The 27,663-nt window shown below is 43.4% G+C and overlaps 1 protein-coding gene across 11 annotated transcripts in view; it reads right to left on the bottom strand.

The window, feature by feature from the left end:
- The window catches only part of micu1 (mitochondrial calcium uptake 1), a 121,534-nt gene that overhangs the window by 85,165 nt on the left and 8,706 nt on the right, over positions 1 to 27,663 (bottom strand). For all 11 annotated transcript variants that reach the window (XM_042301387.1, XM_042301388.1, XM_042301389.1 and 8 more), the window contains 3 exons: positions 23,718 to 23,885; positions 20,540 to 20,717; positions 8,000 to 8,162 (listed from right to left, as the gene is read on the bottom strand). In XM_042301387.1, coding sequence (XP_042157321.1) covers positions 8,000 to 8,162; positions 20,540 to 20,717; positions 23,718 to 23,884 — 508 coding nt within the window. In that variant the 5' untranslated portion in view covers position 23,885. Of the gene's footprint in view, positions 1 to 7,999; positions 8,163 to 20,539; positions 20,718 to 23,717; positions 23,886 to 27,663 lie in introns of those variants that run through there.

Here is a 27,663-nt window from a genome sequence, read left to right as displayed (position 1 = left end):
TAACGGATACTACCAGGTTAAAGAAAGCTAACGGATACTACCAGGTTAAAGAAAGCTAACGGATACTACCAGGTTAAAGAAAGCTAACGAATACTACCAGGTTAAAAGAAAGCTAACGGATACTACCAGGTTAAAGAAAGCTAACGGATACTACCAGGTTAAAAGAAAGCTAACGGATACTACCAGGTTAAAGAAAGCTAACGGATACTACCAGGTTAAAGAAAGCTAACGGATACTACCAGGTTAAAAAGAAAGCTAACGGATACTACCAGGTTAAAAGAAAGCTAACGGATACTACCAGGTTAAAGAAAGCTAACGGATACTACCAGGTTAAAAGAAAGCTAACGGATACTACCAGGTTAAAAGAAAGGTTAAAAGAAAGCTAACGGATACTACCAGGTTAAAGAAAGCTAACGGATACTACCAGGTTAAAAGAAAGCTAACGGATACTACCAGGTTAAAAGAAAGCTAACGGATACTACCAGGTTAAAGAAAGCTAACGGATACTACCAGGTTAAAAGAAAGCTAACGGATACTACCAGGTTCAAGAAAGCTAACGGATACTACCAGGTTAAAAGAAAGCTAACGGATACTACCAGGTTAAAGAAAGCTAACGGATACTACCAGGTTAAAGAAAAACGGATACTACCAGGTTAAAGAAAGCTAACGGATACTACCAGGTTAAAGAAAGCTAACGGATACTACCAGGTTAAAGAAAGCTAACGGATACTACCAGGTTCAAGAAAGCTAACGGATACTACCAGGTTAAAAGAAAGCTAACGGATACTACCAGGTTAAAGAAAGCTAACGGATACTACCAGGTTAAAGAAAGCTAACGGATACTACCAGGTTAAAAGAAAGCTAACGGATACTACCAGGTTCAAGAAAGCTAACGGATACTACCAGGTTAAAAGAAAGCTAACGAATACTACCAGGTTAAAGAAAGCTAACGAATACTACCAGGTTAAAAGAAAGCTAACGAATACTACCAGGTTAAAAGAAAGCTAACGAATACTACCAGGTTAAAGAAAGGAATACTACCACGGTTAAAGAAAGCTAACGAATACTACCAGGTTAAAAGAAAGCTAACGGATACTACCAGGTTAAAGAAAGCTAACGGATACTACCAGGTTAAAGAAAGCTAACGGAATACTACCAGGTTAAAAGAAAGCTAACGGATACTACCAGGTTAAAAGAAAGCTAACGAATACTACCAGGTTAAAAGAAAGCTAACGAATACTACCAGGTTAAAAGAAAGCTAACGGATACTACCAGGTTAAAAGAAAGCTAACGGATACTACCAGGTTAAAAGAAAGCTAACGGATACTACCAGGTTAAAAGAAAGCTAACGGATACTACCAGGTTAAAGAAAGCTAACGGATACTACCAGGTTAAAAGAAAGCTAACGGATACTACCAGGTTAAAAGAAAGCTAACGGATACTACCAGGTTAAAGAAAGCTAACGGATACTACCAGGTTAAAGAAAGCTAACGAATACTACCAGGTTTAACGAATACTACCAGGTTAAAGAAAGCTAACGAATACTACCAGGTTAAAAGAAAGCTAACGAATACTACCAGGTTAAAGAAAGCTAACAAATACTACCAGGTTAAAGAAAGCTAACGAATACTACCAGGTTAAAAGAAAGCTAACGGATACTACCAGGTTAAAAGAAAGCTAACGGATACTACCAGGTTAAAAGAAAGCTAACGGATACTACCAGGTTAAAAGAAATTAACGGATACTACCAGGTTAAAAGAAAGCTAACGGATACTACCAGGTTAAAAGAAAGCTAACGGATACTACCAGGTTAAAAGAAAGCTAACGGATACTACCAGGTTAAAAGAAAGCTAACGGATACTACCAGGTTAAAGAAAGCTAACGGATACTACCAGGTTAAAAGAAAGCTAACGGATACTACCAGGTTAAAAGAAAGCTAACGGATACTACCAGGTTAAAAGAAAGCTAACGGATACTACCAGGTTAAAAGAAAGCTAACGGATACTACCAGGTTAAAAGAAAGCTAACGGATACTACCAGGTTAAAAGAAAGCTAACGGATACTACCAGGTTAAAAGAAAGCTAACGGATACTACCAGGTTAAAGAAACCCAACAAATACTACCAGGTTACTTTTCATGCTTCCGAGCAAACTCAGTGGCCGGGCTGGATTAAGGACTCGGGCAGGATTAAGGACTCGGGCAGGTTTGAGGACTCGGGCAGGATTGAGGACTCGGGCAGGATTGAGGACTCGGGCAGGATTGAGGACTCGGGCAGGATTGAGGACTCGGGCAGGATTGAGGACTCGGGCAGGATTGAGGACTCGGGAAGCAGCTAGCAGGCTAAAAGTATCCAACACTGTAACTCTTCCAAGTCAAGGTAAGCTTTCGCTTGTATTCATTTATTGCCACCGGGACCCGCCGAGGTAACTGCTGAACTGCTTGCTGTACACTGTACTCCGTGATTGTAGTGGGTTTACGAACACATTAATTCTAGTAGATTTCCCAGCAAGAAAACAAAAAAATGGAACAAAACATGATACATTTATATTTAACCAGGGAGGCCAGTTGAGAACACCTTTATTTAACCAGGGAGGCCAGTTGAGAACACCTTTATTTAACCAGGGAGGCCAGTTGAGAACACCTTTATTTAACCAGGGAGGCCAGTTGAGAACACCTTTATTTAACCAGGGAGGCCAGTTGAGAACACCTTTATTTAACCAGGTAGGCCAGTTGAGAACACCTTTATTTAACCAGGGAGGCCAGTTGAGAACAAGTTCTCATTTACAACTGCGACCTGGCCAAGATAAAGCAAAGTAGTGTGACAAAAACAACAGATGAGTGCTAAGGTGTGACAAACCTAACTAAGACCATATTAGCTCGCTCTCACACACACACACACACACACCTGCCTGAGGTAACGTGGAGAGAGGCCTGACTGGAGACCCCACATCAGTTTCAGGGGAACAATAGTTACGTCTCTAAATACAGAGTCGCAAAATAAATAAATAAATGGAAACATCCGCTTCCTGCCGACCCCGCCTGAGAGTGGCCTGTAGGATAAAAAAAACGGCTATGATTTCAACCACACAGCAGCTCTCTGCTCACTCAACAACATATCTGCTCTGTGGCAACACTAGACAAGGCATTCTGCAGCACTACAACAATGTGTCATGATTTATTCTCGTTCCATGAGATGGAGCTCAATAAAAACAGAGAAACAAAAGAATGATGCAGATGGCGAGAGAGAGAGACACACACACACACACACACACACACACACACACACACACACACACGAGTGTTGCACGGTACTCCAAAACATCTGTACTCTTTCAATACTAGAAGATACTAGAAGATTTTTTAAATATTTTTTTTTACGGTTCGTAACTACAATTGTCACTGTCGGTACTTCTGTTAAATGTCTCACGTCACCTACTGATTGACAGAAGATCAAGTCTATCAACATAGCCAACGTCCCCCTATAGCATGAGAGGTCCGAGCCAGGTCCGCCCCGGGTTTACGTACTCATCGCTAGCTCTACCCTGTCCGGAGTCACCGTTTATGCTGCACAGAAGTTAAATGAATAATGAAATACAGCATGTAAAAACGTTGAAACTTCATTTACTGTTCGCAAAACAATGTCCATTACAGGCTACAACACTTCACAATGCAAGAAGAAATCATCCAGCTTTGTAGACCAACTTTGCTACCTCATCAACTCACTACCGTAGGACATTTTTTAGTGATATTTATTTTAACATAAAGCATAAAATAACCATAATGCAAAATATTGTGACCACCAAAAACGTATTCAATTAATTTAGTTGCCAGCCTCAAGTCTGTCCCAGTCAAGAGCAAAAGCCTTTGCCTTGATGACAGCTTTTTACACGCTTGGCATTCTCTCAACCAGCTTCACCTGGAATGCTTTTCCAACAATCTTGAAGGAGTTCCCACATATACTGAGCACTTGCTGGCTGCTTTTCCGTCACTCTGTGGTCCAACTCATCCCAAACCATCTCAATTGGGTTGAGGTCAGGTGATTGTGGAGGCCAGGTCATCTAATGTAGCACTCCATCACTCTCCTTCTTGGACAAAAAGCCCTTACACAGCCTGGAGGTGTGTTGGGTCATTGTCCTGTTGAAAAACAAATTATAGTCCCACTAAGCCCAAGGCAGATGGGATGGCGTATCGCTGCAGAATGCTGTGGTAGCCAATCTGGTTAAGTGTGCCTTGAATTCTACATAAATCCCAGACAGTGTCACCAGCAAAGCACCCCCCACGCTCCACGGTGGGAACCACACATGCAGAGATCATCTGTTCACAGTTGAAGTCGGAAGTTTACATAAACCTTAGCCATATATATTTAAACTCAGTTTCACAATTCCTGACATTCGATCCTGGTAAAAATTCCCTGACGTACGTCAGTTAGGATCACTATTTTATTTTAAGAATGTGAAATGTCAGAATAATAGTAGAGAGAATTATTTTTCAGCTTTTATTTCTTTCATCACATTCCCAGTGGGACAGAAGTTAACATACACTCAATTAGTATTTGGTAGCATTGCCTTTAAATTGTATAACTTGGGTCAAACGTTTCAGGGAGCCTTCCACAAGCTTCCCACAAGTTGGGTGAATTTTAGCCCGTTCCTCCTGTCAGAGCTGGTGTAAATGTGTCAGGTTTGTAGGCCTCTATGCTCACACACACCATTTTTCAGTTCTGCCCATACATTTTCTATAGGTTTGAGGTCAGGGCTTTGTAATGGCCACTCCAATACCTTGACTTTGTTGTCCTTAAGCCATTTTGTCACAACTTTGGAAGTATGCTTGGGGTCATTGTCCATTTTGAAGACCCATTTGTGACCAAGCTTCAACTTCCTGACTGATATCTTGAGATGATGCTTCAATATATCCACATAATAATATAGCAACATTAACTTTCCTACCTCATGCCGCCATCCATTTTGGCTAGTGCACCAGTCCCTCCTTCAGCAAAGCACCTCCACAACATGATGCTGCCACCCCCGTGCTTCATGGTTGGGATGGTGTTCTTCGGCTTGCAAGCCTCCCCCTTTTTCCTCCAAACATAGCGATGGTCATTATGGCCAAACAGTTCTATTTTTGTTTCATCAGACCAGAGGACATTTCTCCAAAAAGTACAATCTTTGTCCCCATGTGCAGTTGCAAACTGTAGTCTGGCTTTTTTATGGTGGTTTAGGAGCAGTGGCTTCTTCCTTGCTGAGCTGCCTTTCAGGTTATGTTGATATAGGACTCGTTTTACTGTGGATATAGATACTTTTGTACCGGTTTCCTCCAGCATCTTCACAAGGTCCTTTGCTGTCGTTCTGGGATTGATTTGCACCAAAGTACGTTCATGGTCCCATGGTGTTTATACTTGCTTAGTATTGTTTGTACAGATGAACGTGGTACCTTCAGGCGTTTGGAAATTGCTCCCAACAATGAACCAGACTTGGAGGTCTACAATTATTTGTTCTCAGGTCTTGGGATGACTTCTTTTGATTTTCCCATGATGTCAAGCAAAGAGGCACAGAGTTTGAAGGTAGGCCTTGAAATACATCCACAGGTACACCTCCAATTGATTCAAATTATGTCAATTTAGAAGCTTCTGATAGGCTAAAGCCATGGCTAAAGCCATGACATAATTTTCTGGAATTTTCCAAGCTGTTTAACCTCGGTGTTAGGGGGCAGTATTCTCATTTTTGGAAAAAAAACGTTCCCGTTTTAAAACGGGATAATTTTGTCAGGACAAGATGCTAGAATATGCATATAATTGACAGCTTTGGATAGAAAACACTGACGTTTCCAAAACTGTAAAGATATTGTCTGTGAGTATAACAGAACTGACGTTGCAGGCGAAAACCTGAGAAAAATCCAATCGGAAATGCCCCAGGTTTTGAAAGCGCTGTGTTCCAATGACTCCCCTATTCAGCTGTAAATGCACCATCAACGAGCTTACGCTTTCTACGTATTCCCCAAGGTGTCTACAGCATTGTGACATAGTTTTACGCATTTCTGTTGAAGAATAGCCGTAAGTGGCCACATTGCGTAAGTGGTCACATCACTCCGAGAGAGATTCTCGCGTAAAATACAGAGGTAGCCATTATTCCATCGGTCCTAATGAAAAACGAATTGTCCCGACGGATATGTTATCGAATAGATATTAGAAAAACACCTTGAGGAAGGATTATAAACAACGTTTGCCATGTTTCTGTCGATATTATGGAGCTAATTTGGAATATTTTTCGGTGTTGTGGTGACAGCAATTTCCGGCGATTTCTCAGCCAAAACGTGAACAAACAGAGCTATTTCGCCTACAAAAATAATATTTTGGGGGAAAAAAATGAACTTTGGCTGTCTACCTGGGAGTCTCGTGAGTGAAGTTCTTCAAAAGGTACACTATTTAATTTGATTGTTTTTCTGATTTCCGTGACAAGGTTGCCTGCTGCTAGCAAGGCATAATGCTATGATAAACTTACACAAATGCTTGTCAAGCGTTGGCTGTAAAGCATATTTTGAAAATCTGAGATGACAGGGTGATTAACAAAAGGCTAAGCTGTGTTCCAATATATTTCACTTGTGATTTTCATGAATAGGAAGATGTTCCTAGGAAGATTTATGTCCGTTGCGTTATGCTAATTAGTGTCAGATGATGACAACGGTCCCGTTCACGGGATGTCCCTACAGGTTTCCCAAGCTGGTTAAAGGCACAGTCAACTTAGTGTATGTAAACTTCTGACCCACTGGAATTGTGATACAGTGAACTATAAGTGAAATAATCTGTCTTTAAACAATTGTTGGAATAATTACTTGTGTCATGCAAAGTAGATGTCCTAACCGACTTGCCAAAACTCTAGTTGGTTAACAAGAAATTTGTGGAGTTGTTGAAAAACAAGTTTTAATGACGCCAACCTAAGTGTATGTGAACCTCCGACTTCAACTGTACCTACTCCGCGCCACAAAGACACAGCGGTTGGAATCGAAAATATCAAATTTGGACTCAGACCAAAATAACAGATTTCCACCAGTCTAATGTCCATTCCTCTTTTTTCTTGGCCCAAGCAAGTCTCCTCTTCTCATTGGTGTCCTTTAGTAGTGGTTTCTTTGCAGCAATTCAAACACGAAGGCCTGATTGACACAGTCTCCTCTGAACAGTTGATGTTGATGTGTTTGTTACTTGAACAATGAAGCATTTATTTGGGCTGCAATTTCTGAGGCTGGTAACTCTACTGAACTTATCCTCTGCAGCAGAGGTAACTCTGGGTCTTCCTTTCATGTGGCGGTCCTCATGAGACGGGTAACTCTAATCAACTCATTGTCTGCAGCAGAGGTAACTCTGGGTCTTCCTTTCCTGTGGAGGTCCTCATGAGAGCCAGTTTCATCATACCGCTTGAGGATTTTTGCAACTGCACTTGAAGAAACTTTCAAAGTTCATGAAACTCTCTGGATTGACTGACCTTCATGTCTTAAAGTAATGATGGACTGTCGTTTCTCTTTGCCAATTTGAGCTGTTCTTGGCAGAATATTTTACCAAATAGGGCTGTCTTCTGTACACCACCACTACCTTGTCACAACACAACTGATTGGCTCAAAAGCAATAAGGAAAGAAATTACACAAATAAATTTAACAAGGCACACCTGTTAATTGAAATGCATTCCAGGTGACTACCTCATGAAGCTGGTTGAGAGAAAGCCAAGAGCGTGCAAAACTGTCAAGGCAAAGGGTGGCTACTTTGAAGAATCAAATATAAAACATATTTGGATTTGTTTAACACTTTTTTTGGTTACTACATGATTCCATATGTGTTTTTTCATAGTTTTGATGTCTTCACTATTATTCTACAATGTAGAAAAGAGTAAAAAAAATAAAAATGAATGAGTAGGTATGTCCAAACTTTTGACAGTACTGTATGTATAATATATATTTTTACTTCCTTTTTCTCCCCAATTGGGAGTTAAGCGCTTGTCTCAACTTTAGACTTACTCTCTGGCTGTTTCTCGTTGGGGGTGATGGAACGGACAAAGTCCTGTGGAGTCATGTAGACCTCTGCATCTCCGTGCTCACTGATGATCTTCAGCGTGGCGAAGTAACGGAAGATCTTGTCTGGAGTGGAGTAGGCTCTAATCCTATTCTCATACTCCATCACCTGGGGAGGGGGGGAGAGAGAGAGGTACTGTCAGTAGGGCTGGGTGCTATATTATTCATTCAAGATATGTTTCAGAGTGATATATATAAATAAATAAATAAATAAAGACAGAGACAGAGAGAGACAGATTTATATATTGACGTATTTTGGGGCCGTTTAGGTCTGCTTGTTCTCATGTCTCCTTCTGCTGTGACTCAGCAAACTTTCCTATGAAGGGTATGCACATACGCACATCCTTAATAACCATAGGTGCTAATAAATAAAAAATACTAGTATAGAACAATAACGCCTGCACGCTGTTAAAAAGGTCCCAGTTCATTAACAGCACCTCCACCTGTCACTCACACCAAGCACCGCCACCTGTCACTCACACCAAGCACCGCCACCTGTCACTCACACCAAGCACCGCCACCTGTCACTCACAACAAACTACTTCCTCTCTGACAAGCGGTTTCAACTCGCCATTTTCATTTTGGAGGTTTGGGCCAACAGAATCAATCATAATGTACACAAACACATTGAGACATTATTTGTACTGTAACAGAGAAGTTAACCTTTTCAGTTCCCAACTCTTCAAATTGCGAGCATAGCAGACTACTAAAACAGGAGTATGATTCTGAAAAAAAATAAGTTTGCTCAGCTCGTCGCACGCGCCATTACGGTACCACAAACCACTAGCAGCATTTTAGCCAAAGACTGGTATACTAGATGTCTAGTCTGTTTTATAAAATGTGCAATAAGCATAAAACAACCCCGTTCTCATTGTGAGAAATAAAAGGTAAGCAACGTGATTTCAACAACTGAACAAAGTGGACAGGCTAGCATGCCTTTCAAACAGTAGGAGACGGACAGAAGAGTGTGTTCATAACAGTTCAATGTATGTAGTTCTGTCTTTGTTCATGTAATGTAATGTATGTAGTTCTGTCCTTGAGCTGTTCTTGTCTATTGATGTTCTGTGTTGTGTCATTCTGTATTATGGTTCATGTGTTGTGTTGAACCCCAGGAAGAGTATCTGCTGCTTCTGCAACAGCTAATGGGGATCCTAATAAAAACACAAAAAAACTGTTCTACCTTGTAAGGAAATAGATCCAAGTTGGCTAAAAAGGTGCAATATAAAAACATTAGCTGGCTAATCACTAGCAGCTGGGCTTCAGAGATTGTTGATGCGTCCTGTGTTAATGTTCTATAATGGCTGCTACCAGAAGGTGGGTCATTATTCGTGGGACGTGCATTAAACTGTGTTCTGGTTACATTTGAAATAAAAAGGGCATTTTTATAAAAACAGACTTGAAAGCCAGATCAGTGATGACTGCAAAAAAATGTAATTAAAATATTTTTTTTAAAAAGCAGGTAAAATTATTTTGATGAAATAATTAAATTATTAGTGAGTCTTATAATTAGGCAAAATGTATATTGTAATTATATATTGTGAATTACACGAGCAAGAGAGAGACAAACTAAACAGAATGCTATTCCACAACATCCACCCATCGAACAGCTTACCTCCTCATTCGCCATCATCAAACCCACACTCCCACACTCATGTTAGCAGCCTTTAAATGTGTCATTTTAGGGTTGTCCAATCAGAAAAGGCATCTTATGACCAATGGGTAAACCAATCTTATTGGAATGTTTACCCTTGTAGGATGGCCAAAATCAGGGTGACTAAAATCAATGGAGGCCAGAGGGCAAAAAAAAGAAAAACAACCCCCCAAAAAAGTGGTCAGAATCAGGAAAATAGTTTTGAGTCGAATGCCGAATACAACAGGTGTAGTAGACCTCACAGTGAAATGCCGCATACAACAGGTGTAGTAGACCTCACAGTGAAATGCCGAATACAACAGGTGTAGTAGACCTCACAGTGAAATGCCGAATACAACAGGTGTAGTAGACCTCACAGTGAAATGCCGAATACAACAGGTGTAGTAGACCTCACAGTGAAATGCCGAATACAACAGGTGTAGTAGACCTCACAGTGAAATGCCGAATACAACAGGTGTAGTAGACCTCACAGTGAAATGCCGAATACAACAGGTGTAGTAGACCTCACAGTGAAATGCCGAATACAACAGGTGTAGTAGACCTCACAGTGAAATGCCGAATACAACAGGTGTAGTAGACCTCACAGTGAAATGCCGAATACAACAGGTGTAGTAGACCTCACAGTGAAATGCCGAATACAACAGGTGTAGTAGACCTCACAGTGAAATGCCGAATACAACAGGTGTAGTAGACCTCACAGTGAAATGCCGAATACAACAGGTGTAGTAGACCTCACAGTGAAATGCCGAATACAACAGGTGTAGTAGAGCCCTCACAGTGAAATGCAGTTTCAAAAATACAACAGGTGTAAGTAGACCTCACAGTGAAATGCCGAATACAACAGGTGTAGTAGACCTCACAGTGAAATGCCGAATACAACAGGTGTAGTAGACCTTAGTGAAATGCCGAATACAACAGGTGTAGTAGAACAAACAGTGAAATGCCGAATACAACAGGTGTAGTAGACTTACGAGCCCCCAACCAACAATGCAGTTTCAAAAAAATACAGATAAGAAATAAAAGTAACAAGTAATTAAAGAGCAGCAGTGAAATAACAATGTGGAGACTATATACAGGGTGTTACGGTACAGAGTCAATGTGGAGGCTATATACAGGGTGTTACGGTACAGAGTCAATGTGGAGGCTATATACAGGGTGTTACAGTACAGAGTCAATGTGGAGGCTATATACAGGGGGTACCGGTACAGAGTCCATGTGGAGGCTATATACAGGGTGTTACAGTACAGAGTCAATGTGGAGGCTATATACAGGGGGTACCGGTACAGAGTCAATGTGGAGGCTATATACAGGGGTACCAGTACAGAGTCAATGTGAAGGCTATATACAGGGGGTACCGGTACAGAGTCAATGTGGAGGCTATATACAGGGGGGTACGGTACAGAGTCAATGTAGAGACTATATACAGGGGGTACCGGTACAGAGTCAATGTGGAGGCTATATACAGGGTGTTACGGTACAGAGTCAATGTGGAGGCTATATACAGGGGGTACCAGTACAGAGTCAATGTGGAGGCTATATACAGGGGGTACCAGTACAGAGTCAATGTGGAGGCTATATACAGGGGGTACGGTACAGAGTCAATGTAGAGGCTATATACAGGGTATTACTGGTACAGAGTCAATGTAGAGACTATATACAGGGTGTTACGGTACAGAGTCAATGTAGAGGCTATATACAGGGTGTTACGGTACAGAGTCAATGTGGAGGCTATATACAGGGGGTACCGGTACAGAGTTAACGTTAGTTTGACGTAATATTTTCCTATACGGTTTTCATATTAATTAGAAATTCTTGGTTTTCAAAGACATCTCAGAAAAACATGCACATGTAAAATGTGAAAGGAGCACCGAATAGCTTTTAATTTTTTAACTAATGTATTATTATTACCTTATCGGTGCTCATTACTGAACGTCGCAAACCCTTGGATATCTGCACAAACCCTAGCCTAAATGATGAATCAGCGATATACAAAAAACGGTTTAATTATTTATTAACTAACTAAATAAGATCACAGAAATACATGAAAAACACACAATTAGTTCATACATTAGGTATTACGTGATAGAAAAGGAAAAGTCCCTAGCGGATGAAACCGCCATGACGGCTTGATAGACAAAGGAAAGAGTATGGACCGCTCAAGAGCGAGAAACTCGTAGAAATCGCTAATACTTTACATGAACGACCGCTCACTCAAAAAATAAAATTGCAATTTACATATTTACAAGTGCACGTCTTGCTGTCTCTCTGCGGTCATCGGTCCGTCTGCTGGAGAGTCGACAGAAAAGTTGCATTCCTAGTGGATACGTCAGGCGTACCCATCGTTGTCGCATAGAATAGATGTTTCGGCGGTTGTCGGTATTCTTGAACTAGACTTACGTCATTTCCAGCTGCAGACTAGTAATTCTGTCTAGGATTTGCTCTTATTCTGTAATGATCGATAGTCTCCGAGTTTAACCAATTCCAGCCGTGTAGCCGACGCTACACGCTCTAATGGCATTGTTGTGGCAGAATCACAATTCTTTAGGTAACATTGATAAATAAGATGTTTTATCAATTTTCATAAGTATGCTTATGTGGGAAAAAGTTACTTGGGCCCTAGAGGGGAGAGGTCAGGCTTGTCTTCTTATGGGGATGTGTCTGTAACTATTACATGTCCTCTCGGAGGTTGCCCGTATCTTGATCTAGTGTATGACCTAAGAGGCTCACTGTCTCAGTGAGCTTGTCCAGGAGTGGGTGTATTTTTGATGGGAGTATCTAGAATTGACAATTGATATATACCATTGGATGAGGTAATGTTCTGGTCCTAAGTGGTACCAAGAATGAGATATGAACTTCGTTTAAGAGAGCAAACTGAACAATAATTTATAGCTAATGCTGTCTGGCTATGGGATACTCCTCTCTAAAGTAAAATCTTCCTTTGTGCAGTTTTCCTAAGACTTGTGGTTTGTCATGTCGACTAGGGGGTGGATCTTTGCTCTTAAGGATCTCAGTTGCCATTATGTTGACACTGAGAATTTATAGACACTGAATTGATCCGAGAGTCAAACAGGGCTATGGTGAAGCTCATATATAATTAAAGATGGGACTTTCTAATATACTCTGACTTGTGTGTGGTTTGGGCTCTCACGATTTGCTAAGACAGAGGAAATTTCCACGACAGCATATAGAGTTCTTAACCATTTCACATGTAGCTAACGCTTCATATTTTCTGGTCTTCAACCATTTGCAACCTTAACTTACACCGTGGTTTGCGTGGTCTTGAATGGAGCCCATTCCAACGTGGGGACTCCGTCCCGACATTCTCTGACTTAATGTACATTTTTGTAGGAAGTGGGTTTTACACTCTGTGGAAAAAGGTCCGATTCCATGAGACCTGATGTGATGTCTGGCCTCACGGGGGGCCACTGTCTAGTTAAACTTAATATGAAAATCCACTCTCATTTAGAAGCCTAGAATCACACTACATCTTTTAACAAATAGTTTCATATTTACTCAATAATTGTATTCCAACATCTAGATGTGAATCTGATAATTGGAAAGTGTACACAAACAGAGATGCAGTAATGTGGGTCTCCTGTGTTTCATGAGGTCACTAAATGAAACAACTTGGACGGGGTTGTTCTTTCAAAACGCCCACGGACGGGGTTGTTCTTTCAAAACGCCCACGGACGGGGTTGTTCTTTCAAAACGCCCACGGACAGGGTTGTTCTTTCAAAACACCCACGGACAATTCCCACATTCTCAAAAGACGTTGTGTAATTATTCAAACGTTTGATTGTCCAAGTGTGTCTCTGTGTTCCACAGTTTACATTCCAGTCTGGAACACAACAGAGAACAGAGACAGCGTATTTTACGACCGTCATAAAACAGCCGACCTCTGCGAGAGAGAGAACACGCTGTAGAGACGGACCCACTGTCACCTGATCCTTCAGATCGTCAAGGGAGAGTCATGACAGAAGATAGCCCTATTTGGTAAAAGACCAAGTCCATATTATGTCAAGAACAGCACAAATAAGCAAAGAGAAAAGGACAGTCCATCATTACATTAAGACATGACGCCAATCTGGAAAATGTCAAGAACTTTAAAAAAGTTTCTTCAAGTGCAAGACGCAAAAACCATCAAGCGCTATGATGAAACTGTCTCTCATGAGGACCGCCACAGGAAAGGAAGACCCAGAGTTACCTCTGCAGCAGAGGATAAGTTCATTAGTTACCAGCCTCAGATTTCAGCCCAAAGAAAACACTTAACCAGCATGGCTACCACAGCATTCTGCAGCGATACGCCATCCCATCTGGTTTGGGCTTAGTGGGACTATCATTTGTGTTTCATCAGGACAATGACCCAACACACCTCCAGGCTGTGTAAGGGCTATTCTACCAAGGAGAGTGATGGAGGGCTGCATTAGATGACCCAGCCTCCACAAATCACCCGACCTCAAACCAATTGAGATGGTTTGGGATGAGTTGAACCGCAGAGTGAAGGAAAAGCAGCCAAAAAGTGCTCAGCATAAGTGGGAACTCCTTCAAGACTGTTGGAAAAGCATTCCAGGTGAAGCTGGTTGAGAGAATGCCAAGAGTGTGCTTAGCTGTTATCAAGGCAAAGGGTGGCTACTTTGAAGAATCTCAAATATTTTGATACGTTTAAACACTTTTTATGTGTTATTTCATAGTTTTGAAGTCTTCACTATTATTCTACAATATAGACAATATTAAAAAGTAAGAAAATCCCTTGAATGAGTAGCTATGTCCAAACTTTTTTTGTCTGGTTCTGTCATTTATTAGACACTAAGACATCAGTGCTTCCAGATGGAAATATGCAGTTATCCAGTTGCTAAAAATACCATAACTTCCTTAAAAACGAGAGTTCAGTTCTTGTAACAGGGTTGACTAAAATGAGGGACTGGTGTTTATTTTTAAAATAAAATGAAACATCAAGGCTAAGTATCAAACACAATGAAGACACCAATTTTTCCACTATTTGTCAAATACAACAAATAGTGAATACTGTACTGTGAACAAATACTGTGAAACGCTTAGTTTACAACTGGTACTTTATATTTACAAAATAAAAACCCCATTCCAATGTGGTGTTGCAGGCCTGTTGAGTACATCTGAGCTGAAAAGATTCCAGAATCTTCTGTTAAAACTACTAGCGCCTATGCAGACGGTGTAATCAAAATCTTAACTGGCCCATTTCAAACCGGTCCTTTTGTGAGGCGCAAGCGGGGAACTAGTTGTGTATCATGGAGAGTGGTGGATAAACCAGGAGAATCTTCATCGTCGGTTAAACCTCTAGTTTGGGAACATTTCGTCTTCCCAGTAGGTTACAACAACGAAGGGCATAGAGGGTGTTGCCACTGCTCAACCAGAATAGCCTGTGCAGCTGCCAACACCTCAAATACGTAGACACATTTACACCGACATCTCCCCAGGCTACCAGAGCAAGTCGGAAACGCTAAGTAACACCACAACATGGTCTCCCCTCTGCATTCAAGCAGACGGCAACTGATTCTGACCGGGCCAAAGAAACAACATGAGCGATAGGTAGGTTAAGTTTAAAAAAAAATTTTTACAGTCTTTGGTTTATAGCGAACGCATGTCGATTCTCGGTAGTTGAGAATGAGGGGTTTCAGCGCATCGTGAAAGAGCTTGAGACACGTTACGAAAGTCCATCTTGCACCGATTTCAGCAAACAGGTAGTACACCCGCTCTACAGTATATAAGCAAGCCAAAGCCGAAGTTTAATTAATTGTCCGATGCAGTGACAGCCCATCACATTAGCCGATCTGCGTTTCTCAACAAGTTCAAATCACATGAATGCATCTAACTGGTATATATACACACACACACACACACACACAACTGGTAAATCCCTACCTCCCACATGGTTGCACACGCAGCATCAGAGGAGAAACTTGAGAGGCTCAACATGACAATCCTGTCACAACAGACGATGCAAACAACATTGTGAATGATGTCACAACAGACAATGCAAACAACATTGTGAATGATGTCACAACAGACAATCACAACAGACAAACAACATTGTGAATGATGTCACAACAGACAATGCAAACAACATTGTGAATGATGTCACAACAGACAATGCAAACAACATTGTGAATGGCATTTAATTGTCCTGCTGTACCGAAACCGTGACCCCAAATCCGCAATACGTATCGAACGGTAGGTTTGGTGAAGCGCTACACCCCAAAATGAATAATTAACAGTCATTTTCAAAAAAAAGGACTTCTAGGTTTCTATCTTACCAAGGCACAGGACATCTGGGGTTGCAAAAATTGAATAAAAAAAATAAAAAAAATCCCTTGTTTACCAGAAATCCTGGACATATTTCCATGAATCTTACAACTGGGATGTCTGGGAAAACATGGGAATGTTCCCGGAATTTTGCAACCCTAAGCCAGCCAAGCCAGCCTGCCACACACATAACCAGTTAGCCTGGCAGTAGCCATTCCTATTGGCCAGAGAAGGAGAAGCAGTACGCTCTACTTCCTGTTTTAGACATGGCGGCTTCTTCAAAGAGATTATTTATCCTTTTCAGCCAAGATAAATCGGTTGCATGTCATTTCCTGACTTCTATATTGGTTATAAGCCATACATACCCACAGTTCCACAGCATAACAAATTACACAATCCAATTTGCACACAGACAGACTATATTGATAGTTTAACTTTGCAATCATTGGCTTTTGTTTGATGTACATTTTAAAGTGAAAAATCGGCATCTCAGCATCATTCTGCCCTTCTCCAAGACTCCCAACAAACAAAACGTATTTTAGGTCACAGTACTGACTAGAGACCAGACAGACAGATTGATCCATTCAGGTCACAGTACTGATCAGAGACCATCAGACAGACTGAGCCATTCAATCTAGTCTTCCACTGGGGGAGAGATACAGCCCTGAATGCAACCCAAATCCTATTAGGGCCAGATACTCAGAGACAGATAGACAGGGGAAGGATCTCGCTCTCTCCCACCCACCCACAAGACGATCAGCATCAGACATTAAGACTACTGTGTTCATCCACACAGTGCTGACAGCTACTCAGATAGCATTGCATTTAGCTGCTGCTGCCACAAGGATCATTCTGCCTTTTCATTTCCCAATTCTCTCCCTCTTTCTTCATCCCTCGCTCACCTGACAGTCAGATTTCTATCCATCGTGTTTTGTGTTGAGAAGAGGTGGTCATGTTGGAACCATCCCTCCCCAATAGGGTTAGGGATGATGATGATGATGATGATTGACAGCCGTCGCCACTTGACTGGCACCGCACGTAAAAAATGTTTTGTCACACAGCAGGACAGCACACAACAGGACAGCACACAGCAGGACATTGGATTTGTAATTTGCCTATTCCTATAGCCTATTTCCATAAATACACTAATCAAATCAAAGTTTATTAGTCACGTGCACCGAATACAACAGGTGTAGTACACCTTACAGTGAAATGCTTACTTACAGGTTCTAACCAAGTGCAAAAAAGGTATTAGGTGAACAATAGTTAAGTAAAGAAATAAAACAACAGTAGTGACGCTACAGACAGTAGAGAGGCTACAGACAGTAGAGAGTCTATAGACAGTAGAGAGTCTATAGACAGTAGAGAGTCTATAGACAGTAGAGAGTCTATAGACAGTAGAGAGTCTATAGACAGTAGAGAGTCTATAGACAGTAGAGAGTCTATAGACAGTAGAGAGTCTATAGACAGTAGAGAGTCTATAGACAGTAGAGAGTCTACATACAGACACCGCTTAGTCAGGCTGATTGAGGTAGTATGTACACGTAGATACGACCAAAAGTATGTAGACACCACATCAAATTAGTGGATTTGGCCATTTCAGCCACAACCATTGCCGACAGGTGTATAAAATTGAGGACACATCTATGCAATCTCCATAGACAAACATTGACAGTAGAATGGCCTTACTGAAGAGCTCAGTGACTTTCAACATGGCACCGTCATAAGATGCCACCTTTCCAACAAGTCAGTTTGTCAAATTTCTGCATGGAAGAACTTGACTGGCCTACACAGAGCCCTGACTTTAACCCCATTGAACACCTTTGGGGTTGAATTGGAACGCCGACTGCGAGCCAGGCCTAATCGCCCCAACATCAGTACCCGAACTCACGAATGCTCTTGTGGATGAATGGAAGAAAGTCCCCTCAGTAATGTTCCTACATCTAGTGGAAAGCCTTCCCAGAAGAGTGTAGGCTGTTATAGCAGCAATGTTCCTACATCTAGTGGAAAGCCTTCCCAGAAGAGTAGAGGCTGTTATAGCAGCAATGTTCCTACATCTAGTGGAAAGCCTCCCCAGAAGAGCGGAGGCTGTTATAGCAGCAATGTTCCTACATCTAGTGGAAAGCCTCCCCAGAAGAGTGGAGGCTGTTATAGCAGCAATGTTCCTACATCTAGTGGAAAGCCTCCCCAGAAGAGTGGAGGCTGTTATAGCAGCAATGTTCCTACATCTAGTGGAAAGCCTTCCCAGAAGAGTGGAGGCTGTTATCACAGCAATGTTCCAACATCTAGTGGAAAGCCTTCCCAGAAGAGTGGAGGCTGTTATAGCAGCAATGTTCCAACATCTAGTGGAAAGCCTTCCCAGAAGAGTGGAGGCTGTTATAGCAGCAATGTTCCAACATCTAGTGGAAAGCCTTCCCAGAAGAGTGGAGGCTGTTATAGCAGCAATGTTCCAACATCTAGTGGAAAGCCTTCCCAGAAGAGTAGAGGCTGTTATAGCAGCAAAGGGGGGAGACCAAATCCATAATAATGCCCATGATTTAGGAATGAGATGTTGGACGAGCAGGTGTCCACATACTTTTGGCCATGTTATACAGTCTACAGAATGCAAGAGAGGGATGTCGGCCAAGAAGAGTGGAGAATTCCACCAAAGCTAAAATGTCCAGTCAGAAATCAACCTCCCCGTTTTAAAAACAGTAGTATATATTCCCTTCTCTCTCCATTCGATAGGCTATGAATATGACAGAAGGTTACGCTTCAATCGTTTTATGGATGGCTTTCTCCTGATGCAATATCCTGTTTCGCAGAGTCGTGGCTGAACAAGGACACGGTAAACGTAGCTCAGAGGAAGGGGTACGTGTCTCTTTGTTAAAACAACAGCTGGGGCGCAATCTCTAATATTAAGGACGTCTGGAGGTTCTGCTCGCCTGAGATAATGGATAAACTGTAGACCAAGACAGTTTTCATCAAGAAGTTTTTGCAGCTGTGTATTTACGATATCATGTTCCACCATGTAGTCCTATAACTTACTACGCTAAGACAGTCCGTTCCTCATCAGTCACTGTTCCACCATGATATTGTCCTATAACTTACTACGCTAAGACAGTCCGTTCCTCACAGTCACAGTTCCACCATGATATTGTCCTATAACTTACTACGCTAAGACAGTCCGTTCCTCAGTCACTGTTCCACCATGATGTAGTCCTATAACTTACTACGCTAAGACAGTCCGTTGCTCATCACAGTCACTGGTCCATCACACACACACACGTTCTGCTCCTCCAACAGAAATGAACAGAATAAAAGACTAGCCTCTCTCTGCCCTTTCAACAACATATTTCTTCATGATTCCTCCAGTTGCATTTGGTGCCAACTGTCGCTGTGGCGAAGAGAAGCAGCAGCAGCATTCTGGGATGTGGTCAATAGGAGGCGATAGCATCGTATATCATCATGTTTTATGGGTACTCGATAGGACAAACGGTTGACATGCCCCCCCAACTCTCTCTTTGCCACGCCCCTGTCTCGTGTTTTGTGTTGTGAAGTGGTGCACATTGTTAGCTCCATAGACACACACACACCTCTCCTCTCTGTTCCCTGTGACAATGCTGATGTACTGTGGAGCTGAAGGAAGCATCCAGTTTAATTTAGTTGAGCTGGCATCTAATCAAAGACCATCACTGTGTGCGCGAGTGTGTGTGTGTGTGTGTTTCTGTTTTGTCTAACCCAACCTCGTTAACCTGAAAAGCTGTGAAAATGTAAATGAGGGGATGTCCTGATGTGTTTCTGAGTGGAGATGTGCGTGTTGATTCGCTCTGGGTGGAGGGGGGCGGGGCTGGACGCTGACTCATCACTGGGTGAACTGTGATTTTTAAAATACTCAACACGCTGTTCCAGACGCTTCATCAAATTAAATATTGAGTGTGTTTGGCTGGACAAAAGAGATGGACACACACACACACCCAGTGAAGAGGATCTTTGATTTGATGCCAGCTCAACTAAACAAGTGTGGAGAGACAAAGAGAGAGTGGCGAGACAAAGAGAGAGTGGCGAGACAAAGAGAGAGTGGCGAGACAAAGAGAGAGTGGCGAGACAAAGAGAGAGTGGCGAGACAAAGAGAGAGTGGCGAGACAAAGAGAGAGTGGCGAGACAAAGAGAGAGTGGCGAGACAAAGAGAGAGTGGCGAGACAAAAGAGAGTGGCGAGACAAAGAGAGTGGCGAGACAAAGAGAGTGGCGAGACAAAGAGAGTGGAGAGACAAAGAGAGTGGAGAGACAAAGAGAGTGGAGAGACAAAGAGAGTGGAGAGACAAAGAGAGTGGAGAGACAAAGAGAGTGGAGAGACAAAGAGAGTGGAGAGACAAAGAGAGTGGAGAGACAAAGAGAGTGGAGAGACAAAGAGAGTGGCGAGACAAAGAGAGTGGCGAGACAAAGAGAGTGGAGAGATGCCTGCGAGTGTGTGTGGACTGATTGTAGCAGTAGTAGTAGTAGTGAGATGCTAATGCCCTGAGGGACTGATTGTGTCTGTGGGAATGGCTGTGGGTTGTCATAGTTTATTGATTACCTTGCGGTCACGGAATCCCGATCGTGGTTTCTTCTTCTTTCCATCCGCTCCTCCCTCCTCGCCATCGCTGGCCTCCACCGAACTCTCAGCCTCTGACTCTTCCTCTTTCACAAACCCCGCCTCCTTTACCTCGGGATGTTCGTCGTGCTCGACGGATGGCCCGGCGTCTGCGTAGACTCTGGGTTTACACAGGAAGAAAACACAGGAAGTAAATACAGGAAGCAGATTAAAAAAGGAACTCCACTATGTTCAAAGCGTTTGTGATTTGAGCCCACAGACCAGCTGCAAACAGAGTTCAGATAGAGACCTGAGGGAGTGAGTGTTGTGGTGTAGTAGTAGTAGTAGTAGTAGTGAGATGGTCATGCCCTGAGGGAGTGTTGTAGTAGTAGTAGTAGTGAGATGGTCATGACCTTAGTGAGTGTAGTAGTAGTAATAGTAGCAGTGAGATGGTCATGACCTGAGGGAGCGTAGTAGTAGTAGTCTCTGTTCTACTAATCTCACTGTAACCCCCCTCCAGGTCTCTTTTCTCCTACTAATCTCACTGTGACCCCCCTCCAGGTCTCTAATCACTACTTTGTTCCCTTTTCTGTCTCCCTCTCCTCCAACCTTAGCCAATCAGACCATACCCCATACCCAGATGTTCATGCACCGTTGCAATCTTCAATCTCTCCCTTCTGATAAATCCTCCTGTCTCCCGAGTCTGTCTCTTCGACCCAACTATCCTCCCTTTCCGCATACTATGACTCGTACTGTCCCCTTTCCCTCCTGGCCGTGCCGGCCCTCCCATCCTGCTCTGTGGCTGCGTGACTCATTGCTAGGTTACAAAACAGGGCTGCGAGCAACTGAGTGAAAACGGAGGAAAAACTAAACTTCCGGAGGACCCATCATCCTTTTATCCTTCTCTTCCTCTGTATCCACTGCTAAAGCCAATTTCTAACACTAATTTAAAGCTTCTGCCTCGAACCCCAGGAAACTATTTTCCACCTTCTCCCTCTTGCGGACGACTTTCTCAATCACGTTCAAAGAAAAAAGGTTGACGACATCTGCTCCTCATCCACTCAGCCTATTGAGTCCACTGGTCTCAATCACACAGAACGACGCTACGCTTTGACCTCTTCCTCACCAGATGACATCCTGCGACTAGTGAGGTCTGAACAGCTATCCGCTGCCTTCGACACAACCAGATCAGGTCCTCCTCTCCACCCTCTCAGAGCCTGAGATGTCCAGCCCCTATCAGATCCTCCTCTCCACCCTCTCAGCGCTGGACGTCTCAGGCTCTATCAGATCCTCCTCTCCACCCTCTCAGGGCTGGACGTCTCAGACGCTGCAGACTCTACATCGTACCTGGCAGGCTGCTCCTACCACAGGATCTGTGTCTGGACCACACACACACTGCTGGTGTACCCCAAGGCTCGGTTCTAGGCCCTCTTCTCTCTATACACCAAGTCACTCAGCTCAGTCATATCCTCACATTGTCTCTCCGATCATTACTATGCAGATGACACTCCACTACTTCTCTCCTCCCCCCCTCTTCTGACACTCAGATGGCGACATGCAGCTCTGCGTGCCTGGCAGATATCGCAACCTGGATGTCGGCCCACCACCTCGAACTCAAGCTGCTCTACCTCCCGGGGGAAGGCCTACCCACAACAAACACCTTCGCCACTCCAGTGTCGCCCTCCCAGAGTGCAAAGAACATTGGTGTGACACTGGACAACACCCCGTTCTCTGCAGACATTAAAGCAGTGACCCCGCTCCTTTTATTTTTTTTAACCTTTATTGAACCTTTTATTTAACAAGTCAGTTAAGAACTAATTCTTATTTCCAATGACGGCCTCTGAACAGTGGGGTTAACTGGTCTGGGAACAGTGGGGTTAACTGGTCTGGGAACAGTGGGGTTAACTGGTCTGGGAACAGTGGGGTTAACTGGTCTGGGAACAGTGGGGTTAACTGGTCTGGGAACAGTGGGGTTAACTGGTCTGGGAACAGTGGGGTTAACTGGTCTGGGAACAGTGGGGTTAACTGGTCTGGGAACAGTGGGGTTAACTGGTCTGGGAACAGTGGGGTTAACTGGTCTGGGAACAGTGGGGTTAACTGGTCTGGGAACAGTGGGGTTAACTGGTCTGGGAACAGTGGGGTTAACTGGTCTGGGAACAGTGGGGTTAACTGGTCTGGGAACAGTGGGGTTAACTGGTCTGGGAACAGTGGGGTTAACTGGTCTGGGAACAGTGGGGTTAACTGGTCTGGGAACAGTGGGGTTAACTGGTCTGGGAACAGTGGGGTTAACTGGTCTGGGAACAGTGGGGTTAACTGGTCTGGGAACAGTGGGGTTAACTGGTCTGGGAACAGTGGGGTTAACTGGTCTGGGAACAGTGGGGTTAACTGGTCTGGGAACAGTGGGTTTAACTGGTCTGGGAACAGTGGGTTAACTGCCTTGTTCAGGGGCAGAAAGACAGATTTGTACCTCGTCAGCTCGGGGATTCGAACTCGCAACCTTCCTGCTCCTGCAGGTTCATGCTCAACAACATCCGTATAGTACGACACTACCGCACACAGGAAGCAGCGCAGGTCCAAATCCAGGAACTTGTCCTCGCCCATCTGGAATTCTGCAACTCGCTGTTGGCTGGGCTCCCCCACTTGTGCCATCAAACCTCTGCAATTGATCCAGAATGCAGCAGCCCGCCTGCTATTCAACCTCTCTGAGTTCTCCCATGTCTACCCGCTCCTCCTCACACTCCACTGACTTCCAGTTGAAGCTCACATCCACTACAAGACCTTGTTGCTTCCCGACGGAACAGCAAGAGGAACTGCCCCCTCCCTACCTTCAGGCTACGCTCAAACCCTACACCCTAACCTGAGTTGGTCTCCGCTCTGCCACCTCTGGTCTCTTGGCCGTCCCACTCCTACGGGGGGGGGCAGCTCTTCTAAACCCCCCAGTCTGACTTTACTGATAGTAAGTGCATTTTTCCTCCATGTAGCTATACCTGATATGTGGTTGTCCCACCTAGCTATCTTAAGACCAATGCACTAACTGTAAATTACTCTGGATAAGAGAGTGTGCTAAATAACAAAATGTTGAATTGAAATAGAATTGACCCAAAACACAGATCACCACATGAGTTATAATCAGATAGTGTAGAGGTCAAGAAGTCACACGTGTGTGTGTGTGTGTGCATACCTGGTCCAGAGCAGTCCAGCGCTGGCTGAGGCCCCGGTCACGCCCGCCAGAGCTGCTAGCATCAGTCTCCTCTTACTGGCCCCGCCCCTCACAGCCTCACCCTGGTAACGACGTGACAACTGCACCAGCCCCAATGCTACCGCCGACAACGCCCGCAAGCGGTACATTCTGGAGAGAGCGAGAGAGCGAGAAATGTAAACGAGAGGTGCACGAATTTCTCTCACATGGAGATGTGACTTGTAACATTGTTAAATGTTTATCAAATGTCATGGACACACCAGAAATAGAAAGGTAGGTCTTTACAATACATTTTTTGGGGGGGAATATATTTAAAAAGACACTATTCCCCAAATAGCTGTATATGACTAAACACATCCAAAGACTTTGAAACATAATCCCATCAGAGAGCCGTAACTGCTACTCATAATCCCATCAGAGAGCCGTAACTGCTACTCATAATCCCATCAGAGAGCTGTAACTGCTACTCATAATCCCATCAGAGAGCCGTAACTGCTACTCATAATCCCACCAGAGAGCTGTAACTGCTACTCATAATCCCATCAGAGAGCCGTAACTGCTACTCATAATCCCATCAGAGAGCCGTAACTGCTACTCATAATCCCATCAGAGAGCTGTAACTGCTACTCATAATCCCATCAGAGAGCCGTAACTGCTACTCATAATCCCATCAGAGAGCCGTAACTGCTACTCATAATCCCATCAGAGAGCTGTAACTGCTACTCATAATCCCATCAGAGAGCTGTAACTGCTACTCATAATCCCATCAGAGAGCCGTAACATAATCCCATGCTACTCATAATCCCATCAGAGAGCCGTAACTGCTACTCATAATCCCATCAGAGAGCCGTAACTGCTACTCATAATGCTACTCATAATCCCATCAGAGAGCCGTAACTGCTACTCATAATCCCATCAGAGAGCTGCAACTCATAATCCCATCAGAGAGCCGTAACTGCTACTCATAATCCAACCAGAGAGCCGTAACTGCTACTCATAATCCCATCAGAGAGCCGTAACTGCTACTCATAATCCAACCAGAGAGCTGTAACTGCTACTCATAATCCCATCAGAGAGCTCATAATCCCTCAGAGAGCTACTCATAATCCCATCAGAGAGCCGTAACTGCTACTCATAATCCCATCAGAGAGCTGTAACTGCTACTCATAATCCCATCAGAGAGCTGTAACTGCTACTCATAATCCCATCAGAGAGCTGTAACTGCTACTCATAATCCCATCAGAGAGCTGCAACTCATAATCCCATCAGAGAGCCGTAATTGCTACTCATAATCCCATCAGAGAGCCGTAACTGCTACTCATAATCCCATCAGAGAGCTGCAACTCATAATCCCATCAGAGAGCCGTAACTGCTACTCATAATCCAACCAGAGAGCTGTAACTGCTACTCATAATCCCATCAGAGAGCTGTAACTGCTACTCATAATCCCATCAGAGAGCTGTAACTGCTACTCATAATCCCATCAGAGAGCCGTAACTGCTACTCATAATCCCATCAGAGAGCCGTAACTGCTACTCATAATCCAACCAGAGCCGTAACTGCTACTCATAATCCCACCAGAGAGCTGTAACTACTACTCATAATCCCACCAGAGAGCCGTAACTGCTACTCATAATCCCATCAGAGAGCCGTAACTGCTACTCATAATCCCATCAGAGAGCCGTAACTGCTACTCATAATCCCATCAGAGAGCTGCAACTCATAATCCCATCAGAGAGCCGTAACTGCTACTCATAATCCCATCAGAGAGCCGTAACTGCTACTCATAATCCCATCAGAGAGCCGTAACTGCTACTCATAATCCCATCAGAGAGCTGCAACTCATAATCCCATCAGAGAGCCGTAACTGCTACTCATAATCCCAACCAGAGAGCTGTAACTGCTACTCATAATCCCATCAGAGAGCCGTAACTGCTACTCATAATCCCATCAGAGAGCCGTAACTGCTACTCATAATCCCATCAGAGAGCCGTAACTGCTACTCATAATCCCATCAGAGAGCCGTAACTGCTACTCATAATCCCATCAGAGAGCCGTAACTGCTACTCATAATCCCATCAGAGAGCCGTAACTGCTACTCATAATCCCATCAGAGAGCCGTAACTGCTACTCATAATCCCATCAGAGAGCTGCAACTCATAATCCCATCAGAGAGCCGTAACTGCTACTCATAATCCAACCAGAGAGCTGTAACTGCTACTCATAATCCCATCAGAGAGCCGTAACTGCTACTCATAATCCCACCAGAGAGCCGTAACTACTACTCATAATCCCACCAGAGAGCTGTAACTGCTACTCATAATCCCATCAGAGAGCTGTAACTGCTACTCATAATCCCATCAGAGAGCCGTAACTGCTACTCATAATCCCATCAGAGAGCCGTAACTGCTACTCATAATCCCACCAGAGAGCTGTAACTGCTACTCATAATCCCACCAGAGAGCTGTAACTGCTACTCATAATCCCATCAGAGAGCTGTAACTGCTACTCATAATCCCACCAGAGAGCTGTAACTGCTACTCATAATCCCATCAGAGAGCCGTAACTGCTACTCATAATCCCATCAGAGAGCCGTAACTGCTACTCATAATCCCATCAGAGAGCCGTAACTGCTACTCATCCCATCTAAAAAGTTGTCAAATGAATTGCTCATTATTCATCAAATAAAATCTGTCAACAATGAAGTGGGATATTCATAGCAGACAGTCCTTTGCGTTTGAAAGCCACGTGGTGTACCAAGCATAGATTTATTGGTGCCAACTGCGCTGGGCCTAGTACTGCGACACACCATATCCCCATCTCCCCGCAGCACATGCTCCTCCACCAGAATTAACAGATGAATATAATAGAACCTAAAAATAAAGTCCTCTGGCCTTCGTGTACACGTTGACTCCCCTCCGAAAAATGTCTTCTGGGCCTATGACTGCGACACAGCACCCCATCCCCCCATCCCCGCTTTGCCCTGGGGGTCAGGATTTAGAAACATTTCTTCCAGAAACTAATTAACCGTCTAAAAAGAACCTTAAAAAAAACACGTGTTCTACAGTGGTGGCATTACTTTGTGCAGAGTTAACACACACACTAAAAGAGTGGTGCTAGAGGGAATAGCAGCTGTTTTATAGGCTCTTGAACAATTCTGCTATTGTGCATAAAACGTTTTTTTAAACATTTGCGCCGAATTTTGCACAGGTTTCACCAGCAGGTTTTGCATCATGTTTTTGCCATCGTTTCCTATGACCGAAAATATCATCCTGTTGCCCAGTCACTTTACCCCTACCTACAATAAAAAATGTAAAACATTCCAGGTGAAGCTGGTTGAGAGAAGACCAAGCTGTCAAGGCAATGGGAGGCTACTTTAAAGAATCTCAAATATAAACTATATTTTGATTTGTATAACACTTTTTTTGGTTACCATAAGAAACAACAACATTTCATAGTTGTGATGTCAGTTTTGTCCCCCTGCATTGTCGGGAAGGGCCCTTAAATAAGCCAATCACGGTTAGTCTACATATGTTTACAATACGTGACAAATTAAATTTGACACACAATACCAACCCTTTTGCCTTTGCTAGCCAATCAATTGCTTTTTTTAAATTTTTTTTACCTTTATTTAACTAGGCAAGTCAGTTAAGAACAATTTCTTATTTTCAATGACGGCCTAGGAACAGTGGGTTAACTGCCTTGTTCAGGGGCAGAACGACAGATTTGTGCCTTGTCAGGTAGGGGGTTTGAACTTGCAACCTTCCAGTTACTAGTCCAACGCTCTAACCACTAGGCTACCCTGCCAATAGCTTTTTAAAATAATGTACTGGATTCCTTATCAATTTAAATGAAACAACACAGGTGAAAGAATGTATCCCAATGGCTCCCGATACGCCTCTGGTGAAAAGTAGTTGCCTATATTAGG

Source organism: Oncorhynchus tshawytscha, linkage group LG19 (genome assembly GCF_018296145.1).
Source record: "Oncorhynchus tshawytscha isolate Ot180627B linkage group LG19, Otsh_v2.0, whole genome shotgun sequence".
Taxonomy (NCBI): Eukaryota; Metazoa; Chordata; class Actinopteri; order Salmoniformes; family Salmonidae; genus Oncorhynchus; species Oncorhynchus tshawytscha.
This window is presented reverse-complemented; position numbering and strand designations above follow the sequence as displayed.